The 11,739-nt window shown below is 43.1% G+C and overlaps 1 protein-coding gene across 1 annotated transcript; it reads right to left on the bottom strand.

Annotated features, from left to right (window-relative positions):
• Positions 1–3,058: 3,058 nt before the first annotated feature.
• Positions 3,059–11,435, bottom strand: LOC133921751 (very-long-chain aldehyde decarbonylase GL1-4-like). The gene is made up of 10 exons (XM_062366754.1): positions 11,169–11,435; positions 10,175–10,398; positions 9,858–10,090; positions 6,103–6,322; positions 5,625–6,003; positions 5,442–5,549; positions 5,150–5,350; positions 4,947–5,042; positions 3,560–3,730; positions 3,059–3,449 (listed from the first exon to the last, which is right to left on the bottom strand). The coding sequence occupies exons 1-10, from the start codon at positions 11,226–11,228 to the stop codon at positions 3,288–3,290; spliced, it is 1,854 nt and encodes a 617-aa protein (XP_062222738.1). The 5' UTR covers positions 11,229–11,435; the 3' UTR covers positions 3,059–3,287.
• Between the last annotated feature and the right edge of the window lie 304 nt (positions 11,436–11,739).

The raw sequence follows: 11,739 nt of genomic DNA, 5'->3' as shown, positions 1-11,739 counted from the left end.
TGGTGTTCACGTCTTGTGAACACCAGACCATCCGAATTTGGCACCAACAATTCTTCTCTATTAGAAATGCTCCGGCGCTATCTAAGCCCATCATCGGACCATCCAGTGAGTTGATCTTCATTTTCCTTCCTGCACTAAAATGCTCTGGTGCTCACTCTTACTACACGTCGGACTATCCGGTGATGTAAAAAATCCTCACACCATACTATCCGATGAGTGTAAACTTCCTGCACCCGAGACAGAAACTCCAACTCCAACTTTGGTTAGCCATAAACATAATCACACGCAAACACGTTCGTGCCAACCAATATCAACTCAAATCCAACATTATGAATGATCATCACAATCAAACTAAGACACTTATCTACTTGGTTTCTCACTTAAATAGCATCATTGTGGATTATTCTGTCGTATCACACAAATTATTCATACATATTTTTCCATGCGATGTGAGAGGGAACCAAGTCTCACATGGATGGATGGCTGCATATACAAGTTTTTCTGAAGCCTGAAACATTAGATTTTACCACCAAGATTCAAGATTTTGTACCAAGACTCCTAGACATTTCTCAGAAATATCTTTCTTAGGCAAATTTGAATGATCAAGGTAATTTAAACTCAATGGGGAAATCCAAATTGATTTTTTTATTATGTCATTGTCATCCTCACGGCCATAACCCCATATGTTCACGCACTTGCATCTTATGCAAACATATGAGAAAATTTGGAGAATACCATCGCAAAACTCACGGAGTTGGAAACTACCATCGCAAAAAACTTGGGCTATAGAATACCATCCTAATTCAATTTTCATTGGAGAATGCTAATGCCATCACTTTTGGGGTGAAATCCTAACAACAGGATGGGAAAAGACCTAAATACCCTTGTGTATAGCTGGTAGAACAGTTGTGATTCATTTGGAGATCTGGGAAATTTCGGCATGACCTTCGGACATTTCAAGCACATACGAAACTTGTTCACATATCAACATCATAACAACTAGATATCAACATATGAACACATATTTCAAACATGATAGCAACATAGTCTCACACATCATAGGATAGCATAGTCATACACATACAAGTCAGGATATAGTCTTAACACATACATGTCACATATAACAGTTGAACATAAGAACAGTCACACATATCAGCTACACAACACAACATGTTCATGGTGAAATCGCCCCAAATTCTCCTTCAAGGGTTCTCTTTCTACTCCTTGTGAGTGCACCTGGACTAGCAATAGCTTGCATCTGAGCTGTATTGGGAGTGCAAGGATAGGAAGTTACTACTGCCACCTCCTTGCCCATACTTGCTCTTGTTCCGCACACATGTAAAATAATCTTTTTCTTAGATTTGGTGTTAAAAAGAAAAAATGCATAAACACATTGATTCACCTTGGTAGTTTTGTTCTCCTCTACTCCCTTGGTTGCTCTCTTCCTGTGGTGTCACTGTAGTCAATATTAAATTCAAACTAGCTCAATATTGCATAATGCCTAATAGCTCTTTTAAAGGAGAGTTGATCATGGAATATTGATCCAACTTTAATAGTTTGTTTCTCTACATCAACAACAAGACATGGTTGTGCATCAGCTTCATTTCCTTCATTTTCCTCCTTCCTACTTGGATTAGCAGAGTCATCGACCACTGGTTCATTAGCTACACCATACATCCCCTCATCATCCACTCCCACATAATCCTCATCATTCATGGATGGACCACTCTTCTCATCATTCATCATTTTTCCATCCTTCTTCTCATCCTTTTTAGGGGCTGCCTTCTTCTTAAAGATCTTCTTCTTAAGAACACCTTTGGATGGACCAGTATCACATTGGTAAATCTGTTAGGTGTCTAGGACAAGTTGCATTGCTTCCTCCGAGGGGTTTGTAACACTACTATTGGCTTCCTGGGATATGGTTAACTGAGATGACACTGCATTTACAAAAGGCATGCCAAGCAGCCTTCCCCCTTCCAGTTTGGCCCAATGTCCATCACATTCACGTTTATCTGAATAGCACGTTCAACAAAGTACATATCAAAGGCATCAAGAAGTTCAATATCAATCCTTATACCTCTCAGATCAGTAATGCATTTGTCCTAAAAGAAACAAGATAGATATTGCTTAGTGCCTCATTTGAACTTCTCCTTCAACAAGCCAGCAATTACTACCAAAGAAATCTCATCTTTGTCTACCATCTCTTTGATTATCTTGGCTTTGTTGTATTGAACCTTACCATTATCCTCGCTCGATATGTACAAACCCATTCTAATCGTTAGTCTGTATGCCTTTGTAGGATCCATCCTACCACTAGTTCAAATCGGCACACGAGTTAGCATCCTATCATAGTTTGTAAGTCTACTCTACCATGAAAGCTCTACCAAACAGCAAGAGCAATGCGCTTATCCTTCTGGAACTCGTGCATTTGAGACGTTCGACGATGGATTGGAGTCTCGTAGCTTGTGGCGCTCCAACAAATCCCCATCGGAGGACTTTGCTGGACACAGGGGGCCGATCTCATCCAAGCTACCGGCCACACTTCGGGTGGAGCTGGGAGTGGAGAACTTCGACCTCATCATGTCCTCCTCGCTACTGCATCGATGGTGGGCTGTCAACGACTAGGTGTGGCAGGCTTCGTGAGCTCTATGGGCTCGAGGCGTGGCGGGATGGGTGCTGCATGGCAAGCTAGGGTTGAGTGCGGCAGGGCGTCTCAAGCTAAGGTGTGGCAGGGGCGAGCTCGGTCGTGTCGTCGCTTGGGTGCGACAGGCTGAGATCCAGCGGCGGCTAAGGCATGGCAGGATGGGTGCGGCAGGGCGAGCTAGGGCTGAGTGCGGCAAGGGCGAGCTCAGCTGTGTCGTCGCCTGGGAGCGGCATAATGAGATGCAGCATCGGGTGGAGATAGAAAGATAAGCAGGGGTAACTTAGGCATTTCTGAATCTATTCTCTCCCTAAAACCCCTTTCCGTTTCCATTTGACAGATTACGTCACGGCATTAGCATTCTCCAACAAAAATTGAATTGGGATGGTATTTTTCAGCGTAAGTTTTTTACGATGGTAGTTTCCAACTCCGCGAGTTCTGCGATAGTATTCTCCAAGTTTTATCCAAACATATAGTTACTAAGCTATCGGAATCAAGGTCGGCATTCACATTGTGCCTCCCTATGAGTCGTCGAAATCATAGCCAGCCTTATACAAGGCAGAGTTTGTCCTACTAATTTGCTGTATCATAGTTTTCCAGCATAGTCGAATAAATACATCTTCCAGAATCCAGGCTTTGGAAACTCTCAAGCTTTAGTCAGAGGAAGGAATCCGTGCCTAATAGCAGCTGACCATGCTTTCTCAGCATCCATCATGGCATCCCCACATTCGTGCATGGTCCATCCTTCCAGGGCATGAAGTATTCCGGCGATGCGCCAAGCACTCATCACCCTTCTTGGCAGCCAATTCTATCAATGAAGCAAACGAAGCATGCTCAGAAGAGGTTCAGTTAAATGCATCTCTATTTTTTATTTTTCTCATATTTGAAAAAGCATGTAACTATAGTCTTTATCTTAACCTCGCAGGCGTGGATATTCTGCATTGTTTCTGGGATCTTCATTGCTGGGGTGCTCAAGTAAGTGCAATCCTTGCGTGTTTTCTTGATGGGGAACTGTGATATAGGAATGAATATAGCTCCTTTTGGTGCCATCCTCTGTTCTTTATCATCGATGTTATCAACTAGCCAAATCTGCGACAAATTAAGCAATCACCATCAATATAAGCTGTTATCCATGACAAAAGTGTGTGTTTAGTACTAGAAGAATCCACTAAGGCATTATGCTTCTACAGTTATACTTCACAGGCTCTACCAATCATTTCCACTACGATTAAGTCTGTATTCTGCATATTCAAATTTCATGACAAAAGGCTAAGGTAAATGTTTTATTAACCTCCTATCCTTACTTCCAACATTGTTTGGACTTTAGAGTCCATGCTGTGTTCATACTGCAAAAATATTGATATCTATAGGGGCTAACCCTTCACCTATACATGGACAAGCTTATCCCATACTGATAGTGTTTCAATTTTGCCCATTAACTAGTGTTACCGGGACATGCATGTCCAATTTTTGTTGGCATGTCGACGTGTATCCTTGCGTTAACTCACATCCGACACGGTGCGGCGTGGATCGAACTTCTCAGGCCGCATCGGAGGAGAGGGGGAGGCGGTGACAGGAGAGGAGGAGGCGGTGGCGACGGGGGAGGAGAGGCAGAGGCGACGGGGGAGAAGAGGAGAAGGTGATTGCGGGGGAGGAGAGGTGGAGGTGGCAGCGACGACAGGGGAGGAGAGGAGGAGGTCGCGGCAAGGGAGGAGAGGAGGTGGTGGTGGTAGGGTAAAGGAGGCAGAGGTGGCGGGGATTGAGGAGAGGACTCGGGAGGGAGTCCAATGAATAATCCCTAGGGCTAGTGGGCTAGCTTGGTTCTGTTAGGCTCGACCAACCTAATCCCTTCGCTTTTTCTCTTTTCTCTGTTTCTTTTCTATCTTCTGTAGCTTTTGTTTAGTTCATTTACACATCATTTATACCTATAAAGCTGCAACTAATTGTTTTGATGTGTGTTAATCATAAATTAATATGTTATTTTAGAAATACTGATATTATTTACTAATAAAAATATAAATAATGTATTTTTAATATAATATTAATATAAATTAGACGAATTCCTGAATCCTAATTTCTAGAGTTCACCGAGTCAAACACCCAGACTAGAATCAGACTCCGACACCCGCACATGTGTCCTGGTTACACTGGCATTAACATCCTTACGAAGGACTATAGCAAGAGATACATATTCTGTTAATATCTACTACAAACACCTTTTATGGCAATTGGCACTTTTTTGTTTTTTTAACTGTGTTAAATAATGCTTATTAGGAGAGTGCTCATTTTTCGACAAAATTTTTACCTGCGGCATGTGGTTATTGGCGTGTTTGAAGTAGCTTGATTTGCTCTCTGTAATCTGTGACTTAAGCATATCATACTCCTTTGGATTCATGATCACCTGGATCAAACAAATTTGGTGACATTTTCAGAAAAGGGTCTGCAAAACTATATGTACCAAAAAGTAGATACATGACAACAAATATTTGCAGGATTATACAAATATACCTGGACACCCCTCCCGCGTAATGCCAAAGCTGTGGCACAGGCTATCTTAGAAGGCCCTGCATGAAGAAAAACTTGCTTTGCATCTTGAGGAATGCTTTTGAGGACTACTGCAGTTGCTAAGCCACTTCCATCGACGAGGCGAACTCTTAATTTTGGATACTTTTGTCTAAATAATTCACCACCACCATTGAGTTGTTTTGCCTGTACCCACAAGGTTTAAGGAAAGGCCATGCTGCAGTTAGCTTTTATTCATGTAGTTTCATCCAGAGTTATAAAAGTAAGAATTGCTTGCCTGATTTAACAGTCCTAGACTAAGCACTTTAACACCTCTTGCATCAGCATCTAATATTGCCTTTTCAATTAAGTCGTTGATTGATTCTCTCTCCCAGTTCAGGCCATACTGCATAAACATAACAGGTTAGTAGTTTGTAGACCATCAGATACACATGCATATATAGTAAAACCAACTGATTACTTGGAAGTTGTATCTTGGTATTGCCCATGTTTGCATCTTCGTTTTCTTCAGATTGATTCTATCAACCACAAATGCAGAGGACCAATAAACCCATGCGAGTACCATTGACAGCCATGCCAAGGGCCATAGTGTCCACATATACCACGAGTTATCATATGGTTTGGATGCTATAGAGGCAATGCCAATCCGTAGATGATAAGCCGATTGCAAGTTGGTCATATGCGTGAGATGAACAAGGTCTGGTGTTTCCTTTGTCCCCTTCAGTGAGGTCTCATACAGCTCGTCAGATGACTTGTCCATAGTGTTGTATATGTAGTCGTAGAACGGCATGAACAGCGAGTAGTTTGTGCGGAACTGCGTGTGGTGCAGAGAATGAAACCTGTAATAAAACAACAGAAAATGTTATATATTGCGGTGAATCCAGAAGATCAATTAAAGTTGACAAATTGTTTGATTCATGTTGAAGAATTGCACTTACGACGGTGTGTACATGAGGTACTTGAGTGGAGGAAAGACTTGGAACATCCACTTGGGCACCAACTCAAAATTGCAGTGCCCCATGTTGTTCATGAAGTCAATGTAAGCGATATAGAGCACAATGGCAATGACAGAACCATTTCCCATGTACAAGGTCGACAACATGGGGATTGCAAACAGGAAGTAGTAGACCATGTGTTCAGCGAAAGGATGGATTACCGCTGCATTATACAAATGCATTAGGAGCGAAGAGTAATAGATTTTATTTTTGAAACAAAAAGGCAGGAAGAACCAAGAGAAATTGTCCATTAACAGGAGAAGTACTCTATTTACATGCTTGCTACAACAACAGCAAGCACGGACAACACATTGCTTATTTGACATTAGTGGTTAGAATACCTTATGTAGACTTCAGGTTCTCTGAAAAATAACATTTCTATTAAATCTATGGGTTCTTAGCCTGCAGTGTTTTATGGTTTTTGCTTGGTTTTTCCTTAATTAACTGAGCATACCAACCTGTTGGACGCTTCTTATTATTAATATAATTAGCAGCTATTCTGCTGGTTAGTTTCAAATCTATAAATCTTTGATCTTGGCCTCGTCATATTACCGAAATACCATGTATTCCTTCCCCCTTTTTTGTCATTATACTCTTTCTAATATCCCCTCTAAAATGTACAATTATGTCATTTACTCCCCCTCATATATTCAAATATTGTTTCAGTTCTTGTATGCTATACATATGTTTCAAATTTACTGGCCAACGGCTAAATTCAGTAAATCTTCAGTATCTGGTTAGAAGAATCCTCAAATGGAGTAAGTCACCACAGTACGACTACTCTATCAGTAACATCCTCAAACACTGCGCGCCATGTGATGACTGGTGATGAGTGGTTGCTTTCCTTCAGCTAGTTTGGGTCAAATTATTAAGTTCACATTAGGAAGGTGGCCTTGCCTCGTAGCCAAACATGCTACTGCCACTTCTCAGAGCGGTCGAATGCACCTGATAACGTTAAACTATGTTTTGGTCTTTACACGATGAGTTATTGATAATGTTGGATTTGAAATAATTTTAGTTGGCATAAGTTTGTTTGTGCGTGATCTTGTTTATGGCTAACTAAAGTTTGAATTGGAGTAGACTGTTTCAGAGTCCAGAAAATTATGTTTCACGGGAACATCTGGTATGTGGGTTTTTGACCACACCGGATAGTCCGGTGTTACACTGAATTGAACGTCGGAGCATTTTCAGTGCTGAAGCATAAATGGAAGTAAACACTGAATGGTCCGACGATGGACTTAGAGAGCGTCAGAATATTTTTTGCAAAGAGTAGATTTTTGGCACCAAGTTTGAGTATGTACGCTGGATGGCCCGGTGCTGAGTTCCGGAGAATACGCCGGACCTTTTGTTACAGAGAGGTTGCAGAAGAGTGGTTCGGTAGATTGACACACACTGGATTATCTAGTGATGGACATAAGATCACTAGAAGCTTTCACCGAATCTTTTCTTGCAGAAAGCAAACTTTTCCTAGAACAGATAGTGCTACACTCACCAGATGGTTCGGTGTTCAGGAGCAGAACACACCGGGACATTCGGTGTTCACGTTTTCTGTAGGATATGCTTTGAGTTGAAGTTTTTGATTTTGTGCTAACTTGGAGATGTTTTGAAGTGTGGATAAATGTGTTTGCTTGTTTCATGATGTGCATGTGATGGATGCAACTTGGCGGGTGATCGGGGCTAAACGGGTGCTTGGTGCCGAACGATCAAGTAGGGCTGGGTGGAGTCAAGAGTGATCCTAGCTATAAACATAGAGGTCGAACAAAGCATGAAACGGAGGATGAAGACGACGTGTTGACAAAGTCAAGTAAAGGGGATGCCGACGTAAGTGACAAAGCAGTCCGAGAGATCGAGAGTAAGAGAGACTTGCCAACGGTCAAGATCGCAAGACGGAGGATATATGTCATCATCATAGAGCTTGCTTCAAGTGGAAGCAAGTGGCGACTAGTCATGTTTTGAGAAGTGTGTTAGGGTTTCGCAGTTTGGTCTCAAAATCGTGGGAGGACTAGAGGAGACGTGACACCATCGTTAAGCTTGCGTCGAGGCGAAGCTAAGTCGTGAAGTCACTGATGTCGTACGATGAATGGAGAGAACAATTGACCAAAATACCTTCAGTGGTAGGTATGCGTATATTACAAGATAAAGGTATTTTATGAAAAAGCTAGAAAACTTAGATGTTAAGTTTTCTAAGCGTATAAATAGAAAGATAAGACTATGAGAGATAATGAATCAGTCATTTGAGCTCCTTGTGTCACCTATGAGAGTGTTATGTTAGGGTTTTAGATGAGAGGATGATGAGTGCTTAGCCTATGTATAAGTGAGAGTTTTGAGAGAAAAATCTTTATAATTCGTTTAAAATAGGGCTAACATCTTTTAGTAATGAATTGAATTTTGTTATATATGTTTGAATTCCCTTTCTTCTAGTTTCACTCTCTTGGTTTTCCTGTCTTGTGTGTAAGCTTTTTCTTTTCGGTGTTGATTTTCGTTTTTCTTTTTGAACTAAAATTTTAACACCTTGAGAGGTTATTCTTTTTTATGCTAAAAACATAAAATTCACATACACATATATATGTGATAGGGTCTTAAATTTTCTTACTTTTAAATCATCATTTTGGAGATTTTTTTTCACCCGATATTTATTTTTTTTATCCTTGAGTGATTTTTTTTGAAGATTTAACCTTTGTATGGGGATAAGTTACGGATTGGTTTATTGTGGAACCTAGTATTCGATTCCAACCATGAGACACATTTTTTATTAAATTTTTAAGTTTAGTTTATATTTTTTCTTGAAAACTACAAACTCTCATGTCCCATCTCTAGACATTCTGGAAACTCATGACTCTTCAGTCTCATCTCTAGAGTCTTCAGACTTTCTGTATAGGTGTAGTTTTTCCACTGTGTGTTTATATTACGTTTTGTTGTGATTTTTTTTAAAAGTGCGTTAAGTAATCAAATAAAAAAAAACTATTAATTTTAAAAAACTATTAAAACATCTGTTCACCTCCTATAATCATTACTCTATACTCTAGTGTCTAGATTTTCATTGCGCGCAGACGCCGGAACAATACCCCGGGTCCAATCTACTGTTTGCATGCTGACGCATCAGAGTTCAGACTACACGTATCTGGTGTGGTCCAGAAATGAAAAGAGATCTCCGGAAGAAAACAAGGGGGTTGGGACCCTTACGGGTGTACTGTTCATGCATGGATCAGAAAACTTAAATGATGTACAGGGCTGGACAGAGGACAGGGATAGGTTATTTCTGGTAGGGGATGAACTGTTTGTCCGAACCTAATCAATAGAAAACATGCATACTCTCTTTACTTCGTGTGGTCATTTTCTGTACTTGTGTGATGTTTTTGGCTGTGATCTGATGAGCTGAAATATTGTCCAAGCATTGGACATCTTAAACGGAAAAGGTTCTAGATGTCTATATCTATCTTGAGTTAAACTATAATGAACCCGCGGTTTCATTTACTGCTTGATTTTTTTTACTGGGGTCCAGTAAACCTAGTTACTGGCCGTAATCAGAAACTAGAGGTGATTTCGTTCTAAATTTCAAATCAATTTTCGATTAGATTTTGAGGGATTAACTGCCCCAAGTTTCATAAATTTCTGCATGCACCTCATGCTTGAGTCAACGGAATGCTGGTTATTACTTGTGAATAGTGATGCCAGCTGCTGCTGGTGGTGCCACTTACAGGTGATGGGCTCGGTGACGATGGAGGAGTGGTGGTGCGAGTGGTAGCGCGAGTAGAGGAAGTGGTGGTGCAGCGCCCGGTGGAACCAGTAGTACAGGAACTCCACGGGCCCGGCGTGGAGCAGCGCGATCATCACGGCCCCGTCGGTCCTCCACGGCGGCAGCCACCTCACGCTCGGCATCGTCAGGTAGCTCACGTAGAACAGCAGCCCGTTGAAGATGATCTGGTCGTCCCTGCAGAGCAGAAATCCAGGAAGGCGTGGGTCGCATGCATCGTCGTGTGCAGTTTGTTCGTGTGCGTGCAGCCCTGAAACTCACCATCCCCTCTCCCTGTCCACCTGCTCGAACTCGATGCCGCGGTCCACGATGCGGTGTTTGCTGCGCGCGGTCTGGTAGCGCGACAGGCTGATCCAGATCTGGTTGTGGATCATCCGCAGCAGCAGCGACGGCAGGATGAGCGCGAAGGCGAGGTCGATGTCGCCCCAGCCCTTGTTCATCACCTTGTGTATGCCATGGACCACCACGGGAGCCATCACCACATACTGTGCCATCAAAGAACAGCTGATATTATCGTCGGATTGAGAAACTAAAGTGCATCGCCTGGTGTTACTTCATTTGGGCTTGCTTTGATGGAGGCCTGAGATTAGGACCACTGCAGCCTTGGATTGAGAGGGAAATGAACTAATTTCAATTCCCTGTCAATCTCAAGGATCTGGTAGTTTGTCTATGCAAGCAGACATACATAGATATGAAAATATCTTTATTGATAAATTTGTTGCGTGGCTATTCTTTAATTCTTTTTTATGAAAAATACCATGATTTTCTCTCTTCGGCCGGCCTAATTAAGAACACTGAAAAAAATGATTACGTGAAGTTCGTTTTCTTTTCTTTTTCTTTGCCCCTTGTCTTACTAGTGGCACACTAACACAGAACAGTATCTGCTCACGTTGCTCTCTGGTAATATTACGGAAAAAGATTCAGGCAGGGTAAGAACAATTTTCTGGGGTGCCATCCACCCACTGTGTGCAAGAACATGCATGGAAACATGCCAAGCAATCATCATGTTCTTGCAACAAGTAGTGACATAACATGGACACTAAAATCTCACTTCAATCAGAGCGATGTATGCAGCACAGCCTCCTCGCTGAAGCTTACGAACATGCAACAAGCAGTGCCGTTCTTTCTTCCGACCAAGCAAACGAAACGAGAGGTACGGCTAGCCATGCCCATGCTTGCTTCTTCTATAGATCTTAAGCAAGCGAGCGAGCAAGACGAAGGAAGAAGGCGATCGAGTCAGTAAAATACGCCGTACCTTGAAGTTGCCCAGCCTTTCCCATGGCCACTCGGTCAAGGGGCCCGGCCTGGCCGCCATGGCGAGGCTGCTGCCTGCGTCGAGTGACAGTGGTCACCCAAGCTAGTTAAGCTACCCCCAATGGCCCAATGGCGAAGTACACACCCGGCCGGCCTCGCCAAGCGCTAGCTTTGCCCTGCACCTAGCTCTCCATAGCTTTTTATAGAGAGACGCGCAGGCACGCAGGCTAGCTCTCACCACGCTAGCTGTGACCGTGAGTTGTCAGCCGGCCCCATACGGCCAGGTTCTGCAACCGCATGCGAGAGCTCCCAGCGTCGGGCCCGCCTGGCCGGACGAACCACGGCACGGCATGTGTGGCCATGAGGCCGGCCACTCCTGCCACTGTGCGCTCCACCGCGGGCGAAGCGCGGTTGCGGCAGCAGCGCATTGATGCGCGGGACGAGTACAGCGACCGACTGAGCGGCGCGCCACGGCCTCGGCCCCCGGCTCGGCAGGCTCACGCCTGCCCCATGTACGTGCGTCGCGCGGTGCGGTGACGCGAACGCAGTAATGCAGTAGTCCGTGATGGCGA

Source organism: Phragmites australis, chromosome 6 (assembly GCF_958298935.1).
Source record: "Phragmites australis chromosome 6, lpPhrAust1.1, whole genome shotgun sequence".
Lineage (NCBI taxonomy): Eukaryota > Viridiplantae > Streptophyta > Magnoliopsida > Poales > Poaceae > Phragmites > Phragmites australis.
This window is presented reverse-complemented; position numbering and strand designations above follow the sequence as displayed.

Coding starts and splice junctions, on each gene's coding strand:
- LOC133921751 (XM_062366754.1), bottom strand. CDS start 11,228: ATGGCGGCCAGGCCGGGCCCCTTGACCGAGTGGCCATGGGAAAGGCTG. Junction 6,323..9,857: donor CGTCACCGAGCCCATCACCT/GTAAGTGGCACC, acceptor TGTATAATGCAG/CGGTAATCCATCCTTTCGCT. Junction 3,450..3,559: donor AGAATATCCACGCCTGCGAG/GTTAAGATAAAG, acceptor CTTCATTGATAG/AATTGGCTGCCAAGAAGGGT.